The 25,445-nt window shown below is 38.2% G+C and overlaps 1 protein-coding gene across 18 annotated transcripts in view; it reads left to right on the plus strand.

Annotated features, from left to right (window-relative positions):
- Positions 1 to 25,445, plus strand: part of Tcf4 (transcription factor 4) — a 343,664-nt gene that overhangs the window by 307,106 nt on the left and 11,113 nt on the right. For 13 of the 18 annotated variants that reach the window (XM_010611524.2, XM_010611528.2, XM_010611525.2 and 10 more), the window contains 4 exons: positions 4,020 to 4,087; positions 5,182 to 5,260; positions 7,736 to 7,812; positions 10,839 to 11,042. In XM_010611524.2, coding sequence (XP_010609826.1) covers positions 4,020 to 4,087; positions 5,182 to 5,260; positions 7,736 to 7,812; positions 10,839 to 11,042 — 428 coding nt within the window. The remainder of the gene's footprint in view (positions 1 to 4,019; positions 4,088 to 5,181; positions 5,261 to 7,735; positions 7,813 to 10,838; positions 11,043 to 25,445) is intronic. The other 5 variants (XM_010611527.2, XM_010611530.2, XM_010611537.3 and 2 more) reach the window with 1 other exon arrangement.

A 25,445-nucleotide genomic window follows, 5' to 3' on the forward strand; every position in this document is an offset into this window, starting at 1 on the left:
CTGGTTCAGGAATTAATCTGGCCTATAACTTTCTCTTTTAATGACCTGTTTGTATGACATGATGCATTTTGGGATACAGCTTTCTTGTAGAAACATTTTGTCCTTTTTCCCTTGAGGACTCTGTTTCACACTAATTTTATTATTGGAGTAGTCACATAACATTCACTTTGTATTTTATGAGGATTTTGAGCCTTCAAATACATTTGCATGATGACCAGGCACAAAGGCAAAAAAGTAACATGAATTTTGTCCAGCAGTTTCAGGGCTCCCTAGTTACAAAGAGAACAATAAATGAGTTTAAGTCTTTTCCACCATTCCCAGTACATGGTCATGAGGCCCAGCTTTCCCCCTGTACATTTCAGCCTGTGTTTGAATTTTTTTCTCTGAAGTTGTTGTCGTAGTAGAGTGTTGGAAATATTCCTTTTTTGGCATCTTTATAGACAAAGCTTATGGCATCGTGAGGGTGCTTCTAGTAGTTTAATAACATGAAGGTCATATGGACACAGTTGAAAGAAACCTGTTACAGCATTTGTCCTCTGTTAGCAGACACTGTGAACTGCACTTCTTATCCCTTTGATGTCTTCTTGATGTTCCCCACCTCAGGTTATGAGGTTACAAAAAAGGACAAACATTTTCTGAATTCTGAGTTTTCAGGAATAGATCCCCAGGCACCTGGGGTTTTGTTCAGGTTTGTCCTGATGAAAATGGCCATTTCTCCAAAGCAGAGGCTAATACAGAGGGTGGTCCAGCACGTACCGCAAGCTCTGAAACCCTCCTTCCTGCTTCATATTGGAGCCAGCAACGGCACCTGTGTTTAAGCCCTCTGAACAATACTTGGGTAACTGGCAGTGTTGAATCCTCCTACAAAATTACAGTTCCTCTTAATAACTGCTCATCTTCTAGTCATATTTATGTCACAGCTTTATTTAGAGGCTGATTATCTCTTAAGCAAGTGAAATTGATTGGAACCAAAATAATATAAAATCAATACCAAGTAAAGGCAGTAGTTTTCATCTTTGCTTCTGTTATATGGACCTTTTGTAAACTCCTAATAATATCAGTTGACAAATATAGTTGAGCCTAGAAGAATACTCAAATTCTGATGCATTCAAGCCAAAAAGGTGAATTTTATTTATATTTTTGCTAAACATGACCCGTTTCTCGGTGCACACATGAAAAAGTGTGCCATTTGAGAATTAAAAATATATTTCCTTTTATATTCTGCCTGTCCTTTAATATATCTATCAGTCACAGGAGTAAAAAGAGAAATCTTTAAGAGACAAATCCATGTCACGTAACATATTTAGGGAAATTGAAAATGTGCCCCCTTCAGTGTTTCCTGGAACAGAATAGTAGGCATTCCAAGGGAAAGAGTGAACTGGCCCCAGTAAATTGCTTTGAAATTTCAACCCTTGGGTTTGGCTGTCCAGCTGCTGCAAGGTAAAAATGACTTCATGTTAAAAAATAGTCTGTTCTTATCACTGGCTTCCACGAGTAGCCTTTGTAGTTTTTTGAAACATTTTCATGACAAGGTGAGGTACATAGTTGATTCTATTTTTGATTCTACTCCCTGAGTCTTAAATGTTCCCCTGTATAAAACTAGTAGAAAGCTTAGTTAGAAAATATAGCACCAACAAAATCATAAAGTTTGATTTTATATGATATGTACTTTACTTTGTAAAATGTTCTTGATTTTTTTTTGGTTTTGTTTTTAATCCTTTGGTTTTGTGAAAAACAATTTTTAATTTAAAATTTTCATTTTAAAATTGTTCAAAGGAAGAATTAATCTTTTGAAAGCTACTACTGTAGCAAGTTTTTTTTAAATCTATAATTAAAACAATATCTTGTTCTTTTTTGGTTTAGGTTCCTTGTTAGGTAATGTGATTTTGTTTTTTCCTATGTGGCTCTGAACTTTCATTTCATAGAGATCTTTATTCAAATGATGCAGATGTCACAAATTACTTTGGCTGTCAAATCTAATTTTTAAGTATATAATAATGGAAAGGTAGTATTGCTTCTAGGAAGAAGGTATTTTCCTCCAAAATACCATGGTAAACCATACTGAAAAAATGGTAGTATTTCATGTATTTTCAGGTCTTTATTATATTTATTTTAGAATTGTCTTTAGTTTTTTAAGAACTCCTTAATGTAGAAGTTCTCTCTCTTTTGTGTGTGTGTGTGTGTGTGTGTGTGTGTGTGTGTATACCAGGATTGAACTTGGGTCCTTGTGCTTGCAAGGCAGGCCACCAAACCGCTGAGCTAAATCCCTGGCCCAGAAATTCTCATTTTTTACATTAGATATAATTTCAGTTATCTTTTGTCCTATGTTAAATATTTTAATATGTTTGATATCTGTCCAGGTTGCTTCCCATGGCCCAATTATATATTAGACTCTTGTTTAAAAGAATTTGCTTATACTTATGATTTTGAATATTAATAACTCATATATTTTTAATATCACCCATTTGTGATATGAAAAGAAAGCTTTCTCAAGGGTTTTTATTTTCTCATGCATCAGATTTTTTTCACAATTTTGGTGATTAATGAATTGCTATGTATATGAATTTTATTAATCGAATAAAGGTTATAGCAAAAGATGGTGTGATATGCCCATTATATGAAAATAAAATGTGTAACTTAACTATACTAAACAGAGATCAGGATAATACAAGTAAGAGTCTAGAAAAGCAGAGAATTTGACCCCTGAAGATCTACAAGCACCACTACATGTTACAGTTTGAGAAGAGGATGATGACATCTTAACCAGAAAAGAAGGGCTCCCCTGTCTACAAATAGCACTGGATCTTTTTTAGTGCTGTGGATTAAACCCAGGTCCTTCACAATGAACTATATACCCAGCCCTTTTTAAAAAATTATTTATTTTGAGACAAGGCCTTGCTAAGTTGCCTAAGCCAGACTTAAACTTGCTGTCTTCCTACGTCAACCTCCCAGAGTGCTGGGACTACTGGTGTGTGCCACCACACCTGGCTCAGTAGAGACTGTTCTCAGTTACAGAAGTATACAGTGGCATTTTGCTTGAGTTCCTAGGTTGATTTAAGTGTTCCTTTTTTGTTTCACAAAATACTATAGAAATGTTCTGCGGGAATGCTTTTATTTAAGTCCTGTGTCTCTTTGGTACCATTGGAGCTTTAATAATTGCAACATTCTCCAAGTTCCAGACATTACTTTAATACTGAGAGCTCAGAAGAACACTGGCAACCCTGTCTCAGTGCTCAGTTATAAAACAAGTCACCTTCTAAAGATAGAGATTCAATAGGGCTGGCTTTGACTTATGTACCAGAACATATAACTTTTATTAACAATACTCTTTTTCTATCTGTTTTATAGATAAAAATACCAGCATTTAAGGTGGTAGAGATAAGCTTTATGAATATGTGGACTTACTTTATCTCTGGAATTTGAGACCATATTGACTTTAAGCAGTAGCATAACCTTCAAAAAAATTTTTAGTGTGAATACAAACTTAAGTGTGTGGAAAGTACATTGTTTAAAATATTAAAAGTATTTTCTCTCATTTTTGTTTCACTTCACTTACTGTTTAAACCTAAGAATACCCTATTTTGCTGTGTCTCAAGATTTCCCTGATTTAAGGACAAGTGTAAATTATTCATGAGGATAATTCAATTTGGTGTAAATATACAGAGTTGAACACTGAGGACTTCAGAGGCCTGAACATGCTCCGTACTTCTGAGCAATGACTTGAGCGTGCAGACCACTACCAGGCACCATTGACTACTTCTAAACAACAAGGGGGAAGGGAATGGCAACTAAAACACTTTGTCTTTAAATCAAGGTGTCGGGTTTATATTTTATCTGTAAAAAATGTAACATGAATATATTTGACATCTACCTCAGCAAACAAATTAATGCTAATTAAAGATTAATGTGTTGTAATTAGCATTAAAAATGCAATTAAATTGTGAGTAAATGGACCAGCAATAGAAAATTGTTAGACGTCTCACTGCCTGGTTTTCATATTCTGCCCTTTGTTTTTGCAGCAAATAGAGGAAGTGGGGCAGCAGGCAGCTCCCAGACTGGAGACGCTCTGGGGAAAGCACTTGCTTCGGTGAGGAAATATTGACTTTGGACTCCATATGCACCAATGTAGCGGGGTGAACTTTAATCAGCAATGGACATTTGGAATTTTAGAAAATGAATGGCAAATAGCTTTGATTTTTGGAAAATACTAACTTTCTTGCATAACAACAACACTGGAAACTGTGAGGAGAAAGCTGTTTTACTTTCACTCTGTGGCTAGCCTTTTCTTTCTTGTTTTCTCACAGTGCTGCTAGCCACCTCTAGATATGGATCTGGGAATACTCGGGCTTTTGGCTTGTTGATTTTTTATGCAGCTTTCTAATTTTTCTCTACAGTAATATGGATACTCATTGGCTAGCCAAGACTGACTTTGCAAGGGACAGTTCTAAAACACCTTGGGAAGAAATTTGAAAAACAAATGATAGTAACTGGGCTTCATGGAGAGCAGTCACATTATTGACATCTGAGGGCATTTGAACCACCTACTGCCAGGAAGCTACAATTTAGTATTTTTCATGTGCTTCCTAGTGACAAAATAGCACGACTTATTTGACCAAGAAACTGTACCTTGTATTTTCTTCAAAGCTATACATCATCATTTGCAAATATAAGTACAGATTTGTTTCTTTAAAATGGTCTCTCTCTATTTGCTTTTTCTTTCCCATTAGGAGCATAAAATAAGTTCGACCTAGCATCGTGTCCTAAGCAAAAATACTTACTTAACCAAGGATAACTATGCTATGGAATCACATGCCCTAATTACAGTAAAATAGTTGGGGCCAAAGACCTCAGAAATAATACTGCTTGGCCTGTCATATTCAGAGGAGAAAAGGGGAACTGGCAAGTAACATCGCTGTGGCCTGCCCATGGCCACACAGCCGGTGATAGGAAAAAGTTAGATCTGAAGTTTGCTGCCCTATTTTCCTATTATTCCATACCCCTCAGTAATTCCTTTGAAAAAAATTGTTAGTAGTCAAGTACTACAGTTGTTTGTAACACCTATTTTGAAACTTGTAAGTGTCAAATGAGTTGCATCTGCAGCATTGTAGTTTTAAATTTTGTTTACTTTTTATTCCTAATAAATGAGTGTTTTTTTTCTCTCTCTCTCTCCACTGTTTTAAGATCTATTCTCCAGATCACACTAACAACAGCTTTTCATCAAACCCTTCAACTCCTGTTGGCTCTCCCCCTTCTCTTTCAGGTACAGTATTTTAAATCCCATTTTATCATAAAAACATTTTGTAAGAATGATTTCCCTCTTCTTCTTCTGCTCCAGGAGATAGAAACTCACTGCCTTTCAACCTCCCAATTCATAATATTTTCATACAGACAAACAGAAAGGGGTGAGAGAGACAGATTACGATACAACAGGATGCTTGCATCCAAAATTTTTCTTACACTTTAGATGATCCTTTTAGACAACACAGGCATATATATGAAAAATTTATTTCATTAAAAGTCAGCTCTGCAAAAAAGAAACCCAACAGCAGAATATGTTCCAATAAAACATCTCATATGAAAAACTCAGTTAATATAGTTATAAGTATGAAGAGAGACAATGTAGTCATAGAATTTAGGCCATTTAAATGGCTTGTTTTCTGTAGGCATTATAGCTTTCCAGATTCCCTCCAAAGCATATGTCATTGGAATGTTGGGGGAAAACTATAATTTTGTATATTAATTGTAAAGTAATTGTTTGGAGTTAAGGGGATGGTTGCCTTTAAAATATGACATATTAGCATGACTTATCACTTGAAGTTGAATAATTATTTTAAATTGCAGAATTATGTTAGTAAGTAAATTGTTGCACTTCCCAGTGATTCTTTTCTTGCCTGTCCTGTATAAATACTTCGCCTGGTATTTGCTCCATTCTTTGGAAAGAGTACAGGTGACTTCCAGTCAAAACTTAAGCACATGGGTACCTGATTAAAAACTCACTTTACTATAATTCATAGTGGAGTCCCTTGCCTTACTGTTGGCATCCTTGAACCTTACTCTGTATGCAGCTGTCTCGTGGACTCTTATAAACTGGTTTCCCCACAGAGAATGGGAGTTTCAGATGACGGCCGTGGCTTAGAAGGGATTTCATATCGTCCTTTCGAAGCCTGCACAATGGGAAACGTCACAGAATTGAAAGGGGGAGAGAGGGATAGGTGGATTCTGCAGTCGTGTATGTGTCTAGAGAGACTGAGTCAAAACTTGGAAGAACAGAGATGCTTTAAGAGAATGATGAAAGATTCCCTGTAGCACAGATGGGAAATGGAGTTTGGTATTGCTATATTCCTCTGGTTCAACACAGATTCTTAAGCTGTGAAAAATGAACTCAAGTGTCCAGAAGCAGGAACGAATGAGTACAAAAGGACTTGAGGCACAGGAACAGATAGTCTGAGCAGGTGAACCCCAAATTGTACATTTTAAACAGAACATCTCTAATTTCATCTGTTTTCTAACTTGGAAAACTAAAAGCTGTGGCCCTAAGAGCAAGAACAACTAAGGTAGTCCGATGCCCTGATTTTAGAGATAAGAATACTGAGGCCCAGAAAAGACCTCAAAGGCCAGAAAGAGATGGTAACTTGCCAAGGTTACACCAGCAGTAATATCAGAGGTGGGAGCAGAGTCTAATACTCACTATCCTGACCCTCCATTTTTAAATTATGATGCCAGAGAGAAAAGTTAGGGTGTAACTGTTCAGGGAAGTATCATAGCCTGAGCAATTTGCTCAAGGTGGAAGGCACAGAGACGAGGCTAGAGATGCCACTTTTTGGGTCCTGCCAATGCATCCTGGAAAGTCGTGTTAGGAAAAAAGAACTTTTATGAAGATTATAAATAAGGGGACAGATTGCTATTTTCACACCGACAGCTCTGTCCAAATTCTGTCAAGAAAAGTAATTGAACAAAATATTCTATTTTTATTTAGTATAAAAATATACGGGCATACCCAGAAAAGAAAAGATGGAAAGAATAGATTTTAAAAAGCATCGGGGCCTGAGATTTCAGTGAGATCATAGCTATTATTCTTTCCTTTTTTTTTTTTGAATTATGTATTTTCTCCGCTGAATGCATGTTAAATTTAAAATTGGTTTCTATTTTGTAGGTTAGACATAGAATATGTATTTTAATAATCTTTTTTTTACCTTGAAGTTTAATTAATCATAAAATAATTGTTTTCTTCAGAAGAAGTTGCTTAGTTGTTACTATTGTATGGAGTTTTAAAATTTCTGTTTAGTGGATTCCTGAGAAAAGTTTTTAAGAGGCCAGTGAATGGTGCACTGGTGTGGTAGTGTGCCCGGGGCTCTCGGTTTTACCCCAACACTCCCACACACACAAAAGAAAGTTTCTGAAGGATTATCTCCCTTCGTAGATCATTTTAAAAGCAAATGCAAAGCTCTTCTGCACTGATGAGGAAATTTTGGCTGAATATAAACTCTGCTTGCATAAAAGTATAACAAGCTCTCTGTCCTTGTGCTCTTAAAAGCACCTTGACAAGATAGTGACAGAGTTCATATTATACATTTAAAACATTTTCCTTGCCCCAAAATTCTGGTCTGAGACATTAACATGTGTTTACCTTACTGTTTAAGTACAATCAGCATGACTGTTTCTAAAGTGACTCTTTTTAAATATCATTGAGTTTAAGTTCTTAAAGTTCTGATCGTAATTCTCATTTTAATGTCAGCAGGCACAGCTGTTTGGTCAAGAAATGGAGGACAGGCCTCATCATCTCCCAATTATGAAGGACCCTTACACTCTTTGGTATGTCTCGTCTGCTAATCTCCAGCCATTTTCAGATTTTTCCTTTCTTATCTGCTTGACTGCCATATTCCTGTTTTTGCTAATCGTTATAACTTTAAGTCATTGTAAGCACACCAGATTGGCTGGAACCCAAGCTACTAGGCTCTGCTTGTTCTCATGTGTCCATGGTGACCCCAGTACTACTACAGTGGAAGATCCAGGGCTCTGAATTCTAAGACCAGATAAAAGACTGAAGACCTCAAAATGAGACTCCTTCTCTCCCTGCTTTGGGATAGATCCTTGTAAATCATTTTCTTTTTATCGGAGTGCTGGCGTTCTGCTCAGCACATAGGCAGAATGCTTGAACTCTCTCTACCACCGCTTTGTTTTCCAGAATAACACGTTTATAGGAGGTGTCTTCTTAACCTCCAAACAAGAGGCCAATCCTACTGTTTATTTCTTCATTCATTGTCATTCTCACAGACATCCAGTAATGTGATTAATAGTAAGGGAGTGCCTACTCTTCCAGGAGGAATAGCTGAACATTTCCATAGGCATAATTTGAATTATAAATACTCACGATGATTCAGTGTCTGACACTTTAGTCTTCCTCAGCTCGTGGTGGATGGGACTGGAATTACATATGAAACAACCCTGTTCCAAGCAGTGTTCAGTCTGCACATAAGTCAGATGGGGGGTGGGGGTGGCATTGAGCGGGGGAAGCCAATTAATCCTTCAGGGTTGTGTTTTCCTCTCTTCCAAACTTGAGAGCAAGGCAGAAGGCATAGGTTTGTCTGCCTCACTTAATGCTGTCTTGACAGTGTTTAGGATTTCCTGTCTTTCAGCTTGCTCTTTAAAGAAAACTTAAAAATGAAAGTACAGAGGTAGATTGTGCTCTTTCTTGCTGGAGTGTGAATCATCTAGCTGTGCAATTTAGCTAATAAAGGAACCTGCCTAGAGAGACAGTGTATACACGATCCTGTCTATTAATCTGCAGGCTGCATCTAAATAATGCACAGTTACTTTAGATATGCATCTTTATGCAACTTTTTCTGGGTCCCATTCATCCAAAAACCAGGCTTTAGGGCCATGGATGTAGCTCAGCGGTTCGGTGGCCTGCCTTGCAAGCACAAGGACCTGAGTTCAATCCCTGGTACCAAAAAAAAACCCAAAAAATAAAAACCAGGCTTTGGTTCCACTGCCTCCTCGCAAGTGCGAGGATCCGAGTTTGGTCCCAGTACCAAAAAAACAAAAACAAAACCAGGATTTGTCCCACGCTAGAGCTGTAAAAGCTGTTTTGGAGTTGGGGAATGCAGCTTCGATTCTTTTGGTGGGGGGGGGGTCCTGGGGATCAAATTTGGGGACCTTGCACTTACAAGGCAAGCAACAGCACCACTGAGCTAAATCCCCAGCCCTCAGCTTTGATTCTTTATAGAGTCTGAACAGTTAAGAGGGTATTCTTAAACACAGACTCCTTACTCCCCCAGGAATCTGTGAGCCAGGAAATTTGATAAGTACATGTGTGATTTCTCTTCATGCTTAGAGTTACATGTATAAGTATTATCATTCCCATTTTTTTTAAATTAAGAAACGTAGACTTAAAGAAGTTTACTGACTTTTCCCAGGTCGAATAAGTAGCAGAACTAACAGCCCAGGGGAGGTTGTTTAACTCTCAAGCCCACCAAATCAAAATGCTCTGTACCATAGACTAACTCTATTAGACACACATTCTTCCTCTCGGTATAGAACAATTAGAAATTGTTTTTCTCATGCAGTGGAGCTGGTACATCTGTTTGTACCACACATTAGAAATCAAAGTAGATTGTAGCATGGTGGAGTACAAAGCGGCACTAGATTTAAAATAAAACAAACCTAGATTCCAACTCTGATTTTACCATTTCCTGGCAGTGTAACATAGTAATTAATTCACTTTATTTCTTTGAGCCTCATTTTGACGTCTGTAGGGAAGACATATTAATGTCTTCCCTGCCTGCAGCACATGTGTGGGAGGAGGATCAATGAAACAGCATAACGTGTACACTGGAGAGTCAGACTTAATATCAGTATCGATCGCAGTAAACAAATGAATACATAGCTACGTGTTCTTTTTCCTCACTGAACACCATCAGGTAGGCCTTACCAAGTTGAGGAAAAAGATCCTCGTGTCTAGGATGAAAAAAGGTCAGTTGGCTTTTAATCAAGTAGTGAATTCAGTACTATAACAGGGTCTCTGAAATCAATTAGAGTCCTTTGGTGAGCATCTGATTTAAGTCTGATTACTCAGTCTGAAAGTTTTGTATCACTCTGGTGGACAGAATTTTTGTGATTTTTTTTTTTTAACAATTTTAAGGCCCTTATGTCACATAGACACACACACATGCACACACGCACAAACCCTCCCTCCTTCACACACCTTCACATGCCCTCCCTGTACATACATGCATGCAAGCTGGTATTGAGGCTAAAACACAAGAAGTGGATTAAAAACTAGAAATCAAAATCTGTATGCTTTTACCTGTAATGTGAAGAAGATAAATCATTTGGGAAACCATAGAACAGTAATTTTTCTGGGCCGGGGATCTAGCTCAATGGTTCTACCTCCTGTCTTGCAATAGCAAGGACCTGAGTTCGATCTCTGGTACAAAAAAAAAAAAAAAAAAAAAAAAAAAAAAAAAGATCATTTTTATATTGCTCATTTTGTCAACTTTTAACTATTGCCTGCCAAAATGTTCTTTAGATTCCATGAATTTTCTTCTCTTCTAAAATAAATCTAAATTCTCCTTCAGACTAATGCAGTCCAGTATAGATAATGTATATAATATGTCTTGGAAGAATTATTGAATTTTCTCTGTTCTCAGAAACACCACCCTAATTTCACATTTTTCACCAGCATTCTAGGAAGGACATTATTTGTATTATTGTTCTAAGGAAATAAACTTTATTGGAAACATACTCAGAAAGTATGGTTTGTGTCTACCGAAGTTTTCCTTATACGATTTACCTATGCCTAAACTAAATCAAATTTTGCATCATTTATTAACCAACAGCAAAGCCGAATTGAAGATCGTTTAGAAAGACTGGATGATGCCATTCACGTTCTCCGGAATCACGCAGTGGGTCCATCCACAGCTGTGCCTGGTGGGCACGGGGACATGCATGGGATCATCGGACCCTCGCATAATGGAGCCATGGGCGGTCTGGGCTCAGGGTATGGAACAGGCCTTCTTTCAGCCAACAGACATTCACTCATGGTAAGTGGTGAACTTTGTAGACTCTGTTGTACAGAATCAGGGTTTCAGGTGTAATCTCTCAGTAAACACTGCTGCTGCTTATTTTGTTAAATTGCTTTATTGAGAGATAATTTGCTTCATATACAATTTGTTGGTTTAAGTATACAGATCAGTGTGTTTTAGTGTTTTCGCAAGGCTATGCAACTGTTACCACTGTTTGATGTTTGAACAGGTTTGCCCACTGTAAAAGGAAAAGAAAGCCCCGTCCCACAAAGCAGCCACACCCTGCACTCTGTTCCCCCACTTCCTAGCATCCACCAGTCTACTTCATGTTTCCATAAACTTGCCTATTCTGAACATTTCATATAATTAGAACTATACAATTTGTGTTTGTGTGTGTTTTTTAAGATACTGTGGATTGAACCCATGACCTTTCTGAGTACGTCGCCCTTTTTAATTCTTTGAATTTTGAAACAGGGTCTCACTAAGTCACTAGGTTGCCCAAACTGAGCTCAAACTTGTACCCCTCCTGCCTCTGCCTCCCCAAGTGCTTTGATTACCCATGTGTACCACCACACCCAGATTGTATTGGTCATTTTTGATCAGCTTCTTTCATTTCATCTTTTCAAAGTTTATATATGTTTTACCACATAATAGAGCTTCATTTTCATTACCAAATAGTATTCCGTTTTGTGTATAGGCTACATTATTAGGTGATGGGTACTGGGGTGGTCTCCACTCTTTGGCTACTATGTATAGTGCTCCTGTAACCATTCATGTATAAGTTTTTGTGTGGACTCATTTCCATTCATTTAATTATCTATGTAGGAGTGAATTGCTTGGTCATTGCTGGTGTTTTCAATATTATCTTACAACCCTGCATGTAGGAGGTAGAACTACGTGGTAAATTTGCCCAGTGGATATTCATGGTGCGAGACTGTATAATTTAATGTATAGAGTAGTTTTGCTGCTATTTATAAAACAGTCTATTTGAGTAATCATCAAGCAGATATGTCTTCATGATAATTGGAATTTCTTTGTTGCTTACTACTTTTGATCTTATATTTACTTTTTTTTGAAGGGTACTAAGGATTGAACTCAGGACCTTGTGCTTGCGAGGCAGGCGCGGCACCGTTGAGCTAAATCCCCAGCCCTGCTTACTACTTTTGAAAACATTTTTTCAAAAATTTTTTGAATGATTACAAAGATTGAAAGAATCTTCTTAAAATATCAAGTGATGATAATTAATGAAGTGACCAAATGAATCGAAAGTTTAACTTTACTATGATTCTGTGTGATTCTCCCCAGACTCAGGAACAGTCAGTGAACACCTCAGTATCCTGTTTTGTCCCTTTGGGGTTGTTTTTATAAATTGCTTGGATGAAGGTCTCTGCCAGCGTCACTGCAGAATGTCTTGTTTAGAGATTGTTCTGAAAGGAAATGAAAAATAAGTAACATCATTATGAGCTCCTTCAAGTTCTTGCTCAGTAGTATTCCTCTATCTTTCCTTCAGTTTCTCTTAATAAAAGACTAAGATTTAGATTACCATCCTGAGCAGTGTGATATTGAAACCTGCAACCAATTTGAAACCAAAAATACTTGTTTATAAATAGAAGCAATGAACTCACTTCTAAAATGTGGAAAGATACTTCCGAATGCCAGAGTGAAATCTTTTTCTTCTTTTTCTTTGACCTCAACCCTAAAAATTCATCACTGAGTAAAAATTGTTTGTCTGTTCATGGCAGTTGCTAAGAGTTTACAAAAGGAAAGTCTAGATTTTAATTTAACTTGGCCTTAGGTAATGTGTTAAATACACTTGGGATGCATATAATATGAGATTTTCATTTGTACAGCTCTTTTTTTTTCTAACTACAATGTTTAAACAATACTGCTTTTAATTAAGAAATCTGGCTTTATTGTATGTGTTAAATACACTTGGGATGCATATAATATGAGATTTTCATTTGTACAGCTCTTTTTTTTTCTAACTACAATGTTTAAACAATACTGCTTTTAATTAAGAAATCTGGCTTTATTAAAAGCCAGATCTGTGACTTATAACCATTTCTGTATATCTGCTCTCAATCAAGAGAAAAATAGTTTAATTTCTGTAGTTGCGTTGGTTTTGCATATGTTAACCGGATGCAGCATGCACCCGGGGCATTGCTTCAGAGACTGTGTTTTCCATAAGTATGTAAAGTTTGTTCTTAAATACCAGATGTAGGTTAAGTAGTTCTTTAACATATTAAACTATACATAGATGCTTTCTGGAATTATTTGACCTTTGAGTTGCCTCCTCTTTTTGAGTCTGGGATAGGAGGGAAAAACCTAGTCTTTTTTATGGTGATAGGAAGTGAAACTGACCCCACTAGGGGCGAAAGGGAGGAAATACAACAGAACAATTTTTAAAGGGGAAATAATTGGCCACTACTATATAAACACCTCTTTGGATTGATTTTGGAAAAGGAATTTAAAAAAAAAAAAAACTCACACAGCCACAATAAGGCCATTGAAAGTGTTTGTTCACTCTGAAGACATCTCATATTCAACCAAGGATGGCTCTGAGGCCCACCAGATCATGGTGTACCTCCAGAGATGTGCCTGTCACATCTGCTGCCCTCTGAATCAAGTGGGTTTCTTGGCTGTCTTCTTGAAAACCATTCCACATTTCCACAGAATCTCAGCTTCTAAGCCCGAAACACTAGTGGATAGGAAAGACATTCAATTGGCATATTTTTCTTAAGGCCAATTGGTATGAATTTTAACACAAAAAATAGGAACAAAGGAAATAGTTTTTTAGTTTAGTCAGTCTGAAGTGAGCCTTTGACCATTTGATGCATTCCACAATAAAAAAGGAAATGTTAAGTAGAAGCAAAAAAGAAAGAAAGAAACCGCTCCCCTCCCAACCAGAAAAATTCAAGGAGGATACTGGTAATGTTTTCCACATTTGAATTTTAATACATGAAACGGGCTATAAAACTGGCCAGCTGCAGTAAATAAAGTAGCAGTGGGAGGTATGCACCGGAAACGTGGCGGAAAGCTCTGGCAAAGACTGCTCCCAACTGCACACCTTTCTTTGTTGTTCTGCAGTGGGAGCTTGGGGCGGTAACTGGAGACTCATCCCAGGACTGGTTTTGTTTTAAGCAAATCTCCTTCCCAACTCTCCTTAATAATTTCTTCTGATTAAAGAATAGACAGCTCTGAATCCTCTTGACCTCCGTACTCTTGCTCGTTTCCTCCCTCCCCGCCTCCAGAAAATCAAAACAAAATGGCTTGATAACTTGGAAGATGATGTAAGCATTTCTTTCTGTAGCAGCTTGAATTCGTGGTGGGGAAAACTATGGTTCTGCCTCAGCTATTATGTTATCTCATTTAATTGCTAACATATTGTACTTAGCTTTTGATTCACAAAATGTTTTCCTTGGAGTTCTGAAGTAGGTCTTCAGTGATTTGCTAAGTATTAGTATAATGAAAGGGCTTTTTTTTTTTTTCACAGCAGCACGGCTCATAACACTGTGGTGATCATGGTCTGTGTGGGAGCTTTCTACATGAAATTATTGGACTGTGCTTTTTTTTCCTCCTCAAAAACCTTCTCTGGCTCTCCACTGTCTACAAGATAAGGACCAGTTCCTTAGCATAGAATTTAAAATGCATGACCATTTACCAAAAGCCTATATTTAGCTATTTTAATACACAGAAACTTTTCCAGCAAGACCAGTCTGCGTATTAGCAGAATTGCCCCGGAGTCTCACTAGGTACTTTTATCTAGCCTGGCCTGCCCTATCCACTTCTCTCTGTCCATCTCCTTCCCACCCAGTCTCAAAGTTCTGACTCATATTCTCCTCTTCTAAGAAGCCTTCTCTTGCTAGCCCTGCCTGTAGTAGTCATTTTCTATTCCACTCTTGTAGCCCTATGAGTCATAGCATTTCTAGATATTCATCTTACCCAGCCCTGGTAGCTAGGCGTCTTTAATAGGCATGGCTTTTGCCTTACTGACTGTTGCAAATTCCTTAAGCGCCATTTACTACATTTTGTCTCCATCTAAGTAAATCGATCATCAATCACAAGGGAAGAAGAGACACTAATAATCTCCAAGAACCTGAGAGGGTGCCAGCCCCTTCTGCTGAGTGCTCCATTTATGGTGTCTCAGGCAGTCTTCACAAAAGCCCATGGAGAGTGGCCATGGTGGCCATTGAGGTGCTAGAGAAGGAAATCTCAGCAGGTGAAGTTTGTCACAAAGTGTGCAACTACATTCAAGCCCAGACACACTGACTCCCAATTACGTGCTCTTTTTTACTATGAGTACTTACCAGAGATTGTAAGTACACCTTTGGAGAACTAATTTTAGGTGCTAGGAGATTGTGATTTTCAAATCTTGACACATATTGGGTGGCAGAAGCCTCTATGTACTTATGGCCGGTTCCCAGAGCAGCTGTCTTCCTTCCAGTGTGCTCAGAGTAAAATTGACATTGTCTAAAAACTTTCCTAAGTCAAGCACGCTTGTGTTAAGTGACTAGGAGGTATGCACTCTTCCTAGTAGAATCTTTGTGATGGCAAATTTTGTTATTAAGTTATTTTTATTACCATAAGCACCTACTTTTCCAATAGAGTAAATGCAGAAATATCAGAATAGTGAAGAATAACAAATCAACCAGGATATCACTAACCTAGCTAAGACCCCTTTCCATTTGTAATCCCCTCTGCATCTAAGATACCTTCATGGTTAATCCTGTTTTTAAATCACTCGATTTCTTTTAAATTATTGAAATAGCAATTTTCCTAATACTTTTCATTCTTCATTTATATCCACACCCCCAGATGGGATCTGAAAGAACCCTTGCAAATGACCTAACCTCTTTTTTTATTGTTTAAAGTAAATTAGAAAAAAAAATCCCCATCAAATGTGTCTTTATGTGACTCGGTATGTACTTCTGGCTACCTAGCAGCAGAATTAGCATTAGAGGAATTGTTGAGTTAAAAATGTTCTGTATTATTAATCTGTAATATTAGTGTGGTTCTTGGTTCATTTTTTTGTTTCAGTTCCACTTACTCATTTCAAAAACAATGTAGCAGTGGGGCTGGGGATTTGGCTCAGTGGTTCCGCCGCCTGCCTAGTAAGCAAAGGGCCTAAGTTCGATCCCCAGTACCAAAATACATACAAACATACATACATGCATACATACATACATGCATACATGCATACATACATACATACAGGTAGCAGTGGTTGTAAGTGTCGGGTGCTGTGCTAAGACCTGGTCTCTGCTCTCATAGAGTTCGCAGACTAGTTAGAAAGGCCTGGAATATTTAAACAAATTGCTGCATACCTATTCGACTAGGCCAGAGACAGTCTTTTAACCAAGGGGGACAGAGGACATGGTCACCTGGTTATAGGAGTTGTAGTGACTTTCTCAGGGAAGCTATTATAATTGACTTTGGGATGTTCACAGTATCCCCCAATTCTCCTTGGGATTTCAGAAGTTGATAGAATGCAGTTTCCCTCTTTTCAATTCATCTTTAGTTTTAGTTAAATAGAATTTATCCAAAGAACAAGTATGAGGGGTAAGAGCACCCTTTTTGTTAGACTCATCAGATTTGTTTGCACAGTTGAGTTCTGACCATTGCATTTTAGATGCTAAAGCACCCCAAAGCCAGCCATGCCTTTGTCTTGCTGCTAAAGACTGAGGCCCAGAAAGGGGAAGTGACCCAACCATGGGCATGTGCTAGCTAATGACCCAGCTGGGATTAGAAGAAACTCTACAAGCCAGCAATTAGGCCAGCTCTCTGGGTATTCTGCCCTGTACTGCCATGGCACACTTCCTCTCTAACCCAACAGCATAACAATTTGCAAACAGTGACTTACAGAACACTCTTCGGTTACTCTGACTTTACTAGTGAAGCCTAAGAAAACTCCTTAGCTGCTCCTTGGCTCCTGGAGCAAATAGCTGTTCAGCTTTGCCAGTAGGACTCGAGCACAAGGTACCCTGGACTTCAAGTGATGTCCTGGAGGCCTCTCCTGGAAGGTTGTCTGGGAGTAGCAGGAGTCAGGAAATTCTCTCGCTGTGTAGACCTCTTCCACAAAGGATGATCACCATTGTCTTCAGCAGGCTTCTCTTGGATTTTCACAGACTTTGAGTCCATAAAGTTCTGTGTACAGAATATTTGAGTGCAGACTTCAGATCTAAGCAGTCATTACCATAAAAATCTCAAGAACCTTAGAGGCCATCTCTAAGCCTCCCTACAAATTAACTGCCAGTCAGCCTCTGTCAGAGTCCTTCCTCAGCTCCACATGCCCACAAAGCCCATAACCATCAAATATGTGAACATTCCTCCTGTGTCCAGCCCAAATTTGCTTCTTTTGGCAGTCTGTATTTTTCTGTCTGTTAGAGTTGCCCCCAAGTCCAACCCAACAAATACTAGAGAAACTTTCATTTATTTGAAGAAAGTCTATTCAGTGGGATTTTTTTGTTGATTTTGTTTCTTTAAACATTGGTATCTGCAAATATTTAACCTGAAAGAATTTAAGGGCAAGGCTCTACCTCTCATGAACACTACAATTTTCTGTTGCATCAGGGTGTGCTAGGGTGGACATACCACATTACCCATACTACACACGATGTCTTCATTAAGGCTAACAAAATCATCTTTTCATCATTATGCCTTCCTTATCCTGCTGACATATATTGAACTTCTAATCAGCTGAAATCCATAAGCCACATGTCTCCCAACTATCCCTGTTCACTTTATGTTGTATCTGCACAAAATTTCAAATAACCCCTTTGATTTTCACATTGCAGTGTTCCATGTGTCTCCAGTCTACCTTAGGTCCTCCTGCCGACACCTACACTACCAGCTCTGTTGTTGGCAGAGACGATGGGTTCCAGGTCTGGGGATTTAGCTCAGTGGTGCTGCCACCTGCCTTGCAAGTAAAAGGTCCCGAGTTTGATCCCGGTACAAAAAAAAAAAAAAAAAGAGGGGGTCGATATCATTAAAGCCCACATCAAAGCCACTAATAAAAATGTGGTCCAGGGGAAAAATATAGACTGAAAAGCCTTGGAGCTCATAACTTCAGTCCTTCTCTATCCACCTGTATGGTCCTTTGCTCTTGGAGTTTTATACCTCAACTGGTCCTGTCCCCCAAGGGCACCTTCATAACATTCATGTTTTCTTGGGTTGTCCATAAGAGAATAGGGTGTTCAGTTCAGCACACCTACGAATGAAGAAACAAGGTCTGTGTAGAAAGACTTGTTGAAACCAAGTTGAGTTTGAGAGGTCACTGCTTCCATTTCAGAGCACTTCAAAATTATCTTTTAAGTAGCCTAATACAGGATGTCCCCAAGAACTTAATCATCAACGGCAACTTTTAATACCTACTGTTTTGTTTGAAGCTTCTTTTAATTAGGATGCCATTTGCCTATCTCTGGTGTTCCACTGTCCTAATAGTTATCAGATACCCTAAAGGCAGATTAGCAACCTCAGCTGAAAGTTTTTATCTATATCAACCTGGTACTTTATTTTAAGAAATTTTTTTCTAAAAGACAGGAAAGGGGACTTGGAAAAATTCTCTTAACCGTAATTATTTCAACAACACCATAATGATATTTTGCATCAATTTCAACAAAATCCAAAAGGTTTTGAATAGAGCAGTAGCAGTGCCATTTTACCATAGTTCAGCCTCACCTTCGAGGACTGGGTAGGGTACCAGACCACTCTCCATCTCTCTGCAGTTCCCTGTCTTTTCCCTGTACACCTATTTTATTGAAATTCAGGTATTGTGACATAGAAATAGTCAGCTCTGAGGACTAACAAATCCTCATTCTGTAATTTCTTTTTCCCCCAAAGTGTGTGTTTAGCATCCTGTGGCTGTGAGCTTTAAATAAATAGTATTTTAAAATCTTTTTGTGTTCTCCACTTTTAAAATGTATTTATATATATTAAAATGCATAAATATATAATATAAAATGTATTATATGAAGTATTATATATGAAAATGTCTTATAAATATATAAACAAGGGAAGAAAAAGCAGAGAGGTAAATTTTAGTAGCCCAGTCAGCATCATTGGATTGAACTTGAATTAGGTACAAGGACACAGTACTAAATTACCCATAATTTAGAATAGGCATAACCCTTACTTTGTAAAAAATGTATTATTCTTGTTTTCTGCAAGATGCAGATTTCTTGGAGGGAAAAGTATGTATGGTAAGCTTTAGAGTACCCACATATGATCATTCGCTCCTTCTGCTTCTGCTGCATCAGACGCCATCAGGGATGCTCAGAGGCGCAGGAGGAAGTCTCTGATCGCACAGGCTTTTGATCCTGGTAGGGTGTTGATGCAAGTACATGTCTAAGTTTAGTACCAGGTAGAATTACGAAGAAACCTAACAAGTGATTGAGTCGGCTTAGGAAACACTTCTTGGAGCAGGTGTCACTGAGCTCAAGTTAGAGTCGATGTAGAATTTCAGCAGTTAGAGATAGGTTAGAAAAGTTGGTGAGGCACCCAATAAACATGAATTTTAGAAAGAAAGAATAGAAACGAAGCTTCTTGTATCTGCTCAAACAGAAGTGAGGAAGTTGCCTGATAACGCAGCTCTTTACAGCCAACAGACAGGGTTGCAGAAAGCCCCACCTCCACAGCAGGGCAGCTCCCACAATTGGCTGGAGCCTTTCACATGAGAGTCCACAGGAAGAGCAAGTTTTCATGTATATTTTTTACATCCAAATTAAATTAACTCATGGAATTTTCCGCCCTTAGGAATTAAAGTAGCAGCTCATGAAGTAATTCAGTTAGGTCATTCATACCAAAACAGAAAATACCGGGGCAACTTGGCACTGTTTGCAAAGCAAAGATTAGGCCTACGCCATTTTATATTTCTTCAAATTCTGTGGCCGTTGTGTTATTTTAAGTTTTATTGTGACTGTAAATTTTCAAATCAAGAGGATCTTAGTTGCTTAGAAAACAGAAGTATAAAATGGGTTCGCGAGAAGAAGAGGGCTTAGGCGTGCAGCTCTGAGAGTGAAAACCCAGAGTGGCAGGCGGTGTTTTCTGTATCTTGAGGGTTCTACCTAATTGGTTGACAGTCAGAGTTATGTATGATTATCATTTCTTTTACATCCATAAATCATCTGAGAACTGTGAATTTATTTGAGTTTAACCAAAAAAATCTGTCCAATTTATTAAAGTCCCATCTTTGGGAAGCATTGCCCTGATACAATAGCCACATTTCACTTAAAAGCAATTAATTAAGCATATTGTCAAAAACCCCAGAATGGTGTGTCCACATTCTAATTTCACATTTTCCTTCTCCCTCGCTTCTGCACACGGATGGGTCTCATTTGGAGCTGCAAGTGTGTGAAAGTTATTGAAGAATGGTAGTCTCTGGGTAATGTTTCTGTAAGCTGCCCAAATTTTCCCTGTAGTCTAGATGGGAAACAGCTGGTTTTTGTTTAAAAAGCTGTTTTGTGAAATGTCTGAATCTTGAGATATAGAACTGAGGTCACCATTAAAGCAGGTGCTTGGGAACAAGTGGGAAGATGCAAGGAACCCCCCACCCACCCCCGGCATGATCTTATAGGGGGGGCTCTTCCTATTAGAGGAAAGGGTGTTGAGTTTGCTCCTTTATTTAGGACACAAACAGATCTAAGTTAAGTAATTGTATTAGTGATATAATTAAAAATTGAGTATCTGAACATACCTAGTGCTTGAGTGAATAATTAGCTCAGTGTGAAATAAATCAAAATGGCCATTTTCTCCAAAGGGCTTTGTATATAAAGCCTTTCCTTAGAGATTATAAGTGCTTAAATTTCCTCTTTAAACACACCACCAGCAAAAGAAGTTCTCTTTTAGATAAGTAGTTCCATAACTTACTTGGTCTTCAGAATTTTGGGGTGCAGTCTAAGGGGAAGGAAGAAAAGAAACCTGATTTGGCAAGATCCAGATCAAAGCAGCTTTGAAAAAACAACGCAAGAAACATGAGGAATCACTAAAGTCCAGGGCACGTCAGGTATCCACCAGTCTGAAGATGAAAGGAAATAAGCCTCCTCCCCTGGGAGCAGGAAGTTATTAGCAGCTGTTTATGCAGTTGGGAATAGAGATTAACATTGTAATTCTTTTTAAGAACTAGAAGAAAATTTGTTTGGGAAGTTGGCTCTTCATATCAAGTCACTATGCATTGCCAAAAAAAACTTCCTTTCTCAGAACACATGTACTAGAGTTGAGCAATGTTATGATTCTCTGAGAAACTCTGGATTATCAAAATGTCTCTCCATTAAACAGAACAGAGAAGGGCAGAGGAATGGATGGACCTTTGCCATTGATACACTCTGCGGTCGTCTTTACAGCAGGGAAACTGGATGCTTGGTCCATTACCTGTTCTTCAGCTCTGATGGGACAGTCTGCCCCACCCTTCACACTGCCCCCCTACCCACCTTCATCTTTGCCACTCTAGGACATACACAAATGGATTTTGCACATGCCTACACGCATGCTTCTCACATATATATGACCTCTCATGAGATACTGGAGAAACTGATTAGTACTTTGTGATCCTTCATCCACCCCCCCCCCAATAAGTTGGATTGGATATTGGTATTCTTTTCCGGATTCAGTGGTACACTTAATGTCATTTTCTTTTATTAAATCCTTTCTTTTGCTTTTGATCTTATTTATAGCCAAGCCACTGGTCATGTGGAAACTATTATTGTATAGCTGGGGGATGAAAGACTTCTTGCAGTTAAATAAGAGTGAATCATTTGGGCCAGTAATACAACATATAGTGAGGTAGCATTTGTGCCCAAAATTCTCTGTGTTCTTCACTTTGTAGCAAAGCCATTGAGGTTTATAAAGGGTTGCACAAAAATCTGCTTTTTCTCAGAAATATGTAGACTGACAATACAAAAGCACATGCTAACATACAGTCCTTAGCTGCTTGCTGCTTTATGTGCATGCACACACTCACGCACACTCACACAATACCTACATCATGGCACTTAGTAGAGTAAACACAATTTTTCACTTACAGTTACAATGTTATTTAGTATTAAATATCAGTTTTTAAATACTATATTTAAATAATCTCTATCAAAATTCTACCCTTTCTTCAATATCTATCTAAAATCCTCTCTTCTTTAAGTAGCTCTGGTCTTCCCAAAGAGGCGATAGGATTTTATCATCCTTTAAAACTCTATGTGACCTCTTACTCTTTTTTTAATTTATTTATTTATTTATTTTTGAGACAGGGTCTCACTATGTAGTTGAGACTGACCTGGAACTCACTGTGTAGCCCAGGCTGGTCTCGAACTCATAATGATCCTCCTGCCTCAGCCTCCCAAGTGCTGGGATTACAGGTGTGCACCACCACGCCTGGCTAATGTTCTTTTTTTTGTTGTTGTTTTGTTTTTTATCATACTCTTTTATAACATTTATCTTATTTTGCTTTACTAGTGCTGGGATTACAGGTGTGCACCACCACGCCTGGCTAATGTTCTTTTTTTTGTTGTTGTTTTTTTATCATACTCTTTTATAACATTTATCTTATTTTGCTTTATACCATAATTATATTACCCTACCATTAAAATACAAGAGCTTGAAAAATAGTAGGTCTGTCTTTTATTATTTTTACCTGAAAATTTCTAAATACGGAAACATTCAAAAGGCATAGATAGAATGTTTATTGTTTGATAGAAACATGCTAAATGTATATTTCATAATAGCAAAGGTTTTAGATTTCAGACATAGTCTTATGGATAGCTGCCATGTGTGTCACTGCTATTTAGCAAACGTCTGTTAGCACATTGTAATATGACAGTGGTGTACAGTGACCTATACCAGGCCCTACCCTTGGGATGTTCACAACCCTTGGCAAGAATAGGCCTTATGAATAAACAGCAAAACAAAATCACTGACATTTGCACCGTGTTCTGTTGAACAATGCTGTTGAAGATGTGCTGACGATGTCTGCATGAGTAGTCAGGGAAGAGCCCTGTCCAGGCTCAGCAAGGCAATGAGGAAGTACAGATTTCTGGGGATCGACAATCCTGAAGCGGTTAGAGGCAGGGGAACTGTGGAGCTAATAAAAGAGATGCAGTTGCGACTCATGAGATGAAACCCACCCGGCACACAAAGAGAAATCAGAGCTGTGATCCACACAATAATGATTACCTGGGCCAGGGATGTAGCTCAGTGGCACCACACCTGCCTTGCAAGTGCAAGGTCATGAGTTTGATCCCCAGTACCAAAACAAAACAAAAATAGTGATTACCTATGCTGGAGCCTAAGTGTGCAGCAGGGAGGGGATCAAGTGATGGGGAGAGAGGGCAGCCTTCCCGGAGATGTGAGGATTTAGAAAGAGATTGAGGGAGGCCTGTTTCTCTTCTGCTCCCTTTCCAAGTATTTTTCAGAAAAATATGTCATTAGATATTAAGAAAAGCATTTAAAAATTAAGACTAAGTGTCATAGTAAGTTGCTAGTGATGGGTTGTCTGTGCTGGCTAGCCAGGATTCCGTGTGTGGGCCAGAAGCAGGATGATGGCTCACTCACAGGGTTGTGATACACCTCAGGGCTCCCACATTGCAGGTACATGTCAAGTGTGCAGTTGATTTGCCTTTGGTCCAAATAAGTTTGCTTGCAAGTACTGTGACTTCAAGACTTTGCAGTAACACCTGTGCTAGATAGGGTTGGTTCACCAGGGATAGATTAATTTTGGCTCCATGTAGCCTACTTCCTGGTGTGTCATAGGGATGAGGGACGGGATGGAGTAGTCTCTGTTAACCTCCCTCATCGTCCTTGCTTCAGGTGCTGCAAACAGTTACGGTTTCCACTGTAGGAAAATAATGAAAGATTTGGAGGCCAAGGGAAACAACAAAGAGAGAAATGAAACAATTTTTGTAGATGGAACTTATGAGTTAAGAGAAAAACAAATGAACCAAATTCAGGTTATACCCATTTGCATCTCTAAACCATATCATAGAACCATTCACTCGTAACCATTTTGGTGGACAGTCCAGGGGCGTTTCGACCTGCTGGTCACATGAGAGTTCAGCATTGTGAAGGCCAAGATCATTTAGATCATATGTAAATCCTCTGGAAAATGATTTTATTGTCTGGAGAATGAGCATTAAATAAATCTCCAAGAGCCACACAATAGAAAATTGCATTAAATTTCTGACAGAGCATAAATGAAACTGTGAGATGTCCAGGAAAGAAAGAATTAGGTCTTCTCATGACAATTACAAAATTTTTCCCAATACACATTATTATAAGGATCAAATCAGCATCCAAACAAAAGAATCAAATCCAGACCGGACTTCAGTGAAAAATCCTTTAAGTGTTTAATCACATAAATAATAAAAACATAAGTCTGGTAATTTTTGAAACTGAGAAATACGGAAATTATGTTTGTGCTTGAAGAGTATCCCAGATGTTAGGACTTTGCCTCACATGAGTTAGTTTTTAGAATTAGTCTTGTTTTCTACCCTCAGTGCCTCTGCTAATGTTACTCATTCCATCTACTGTTGTCATTGCACAAAACTCTAAGTTTTACTTGTTTTAGCAAGAAAAAAAAAACTTTACACAATCCCTTTCTACCTCTTTAAAAGATGCATTTTTGCACTAAGTAGTATTTTGCACAAGTGAGAAAATAAGTTTGCCTTCATCTAATATAACAGAGATCTGGCAAGGTAATTGAAAATGTACAACTGTCAAGTATAGTTGATATTTCATAGGGAGATCACAGTTTGACAGCAAAACTGTTTGCTGTGTCAGTAGGTTACAGTGAAAGCCCACAATATTTCTTTTGTGGTTTTGGAAAAAAGAAGAAGGACGAATAAAAGGTTTTTGTTTGTCCCATTTTTCTTGTTGTTATTTTTCATCTTTCTCAAGAACACCTAAGATAAAAGGGAAATTTTGGACCAAGGGCCATTAATAAGAAGTTTAAATTTTGCTGTACCAAAATGTCTCTAATAGCTTATCTGGTTTTGAGTCACCATCACTTGGGTCTAGAAATTGATGAAAAGTTACTTAAAGTTGGTATCTTTTACTCTTTTAGAAGGATTATGGTAGAAGAGAAGTAACTGGGGTCTGAAAGCCTGTTTTGAAGTAGTAATCTCTGGAGATAACATTAACTAGGATTGAATAACTGCCAAATGAAATTTAATACATTTTCCCATCCATGAAATAGGCCTCTTAAATACAACAGAATAATTACTTTCACAATGCTTCCTGGAAACAAAGAGAGCAAAAGCGTTGAATGTCTTTTTTGTTTGTGGTGTTTGTTGTTAGCTTGAGGATAAGGACAAGGATATTCACCAAGATGCTCTACGAATCCGTGATATAAAACCAGCTTGGCCAACAGCCACCTAATTTGAAACTGCATTTCTCTTAAGTCTGTTTATGTGGGAAGAATTGTGGCAGATATTAGCTGTTCTA

The sequence above is a fragment of the Fukomys damarensis genome, unplaced genomic scaffold (assembly GCF_012274545.1).
Source record: "Fukomys damarensis isolate Sample0158 unplaced genomic scaffold, DMR_v1.0_HiC HiC_scaffold_30, whole genome shotgun sequence".
NCBI lineage: Eukaryota > Metazoa > Chordata > Mammalia > Rodentia > Bathyergidae > Fukomys > Fukomys damarensis.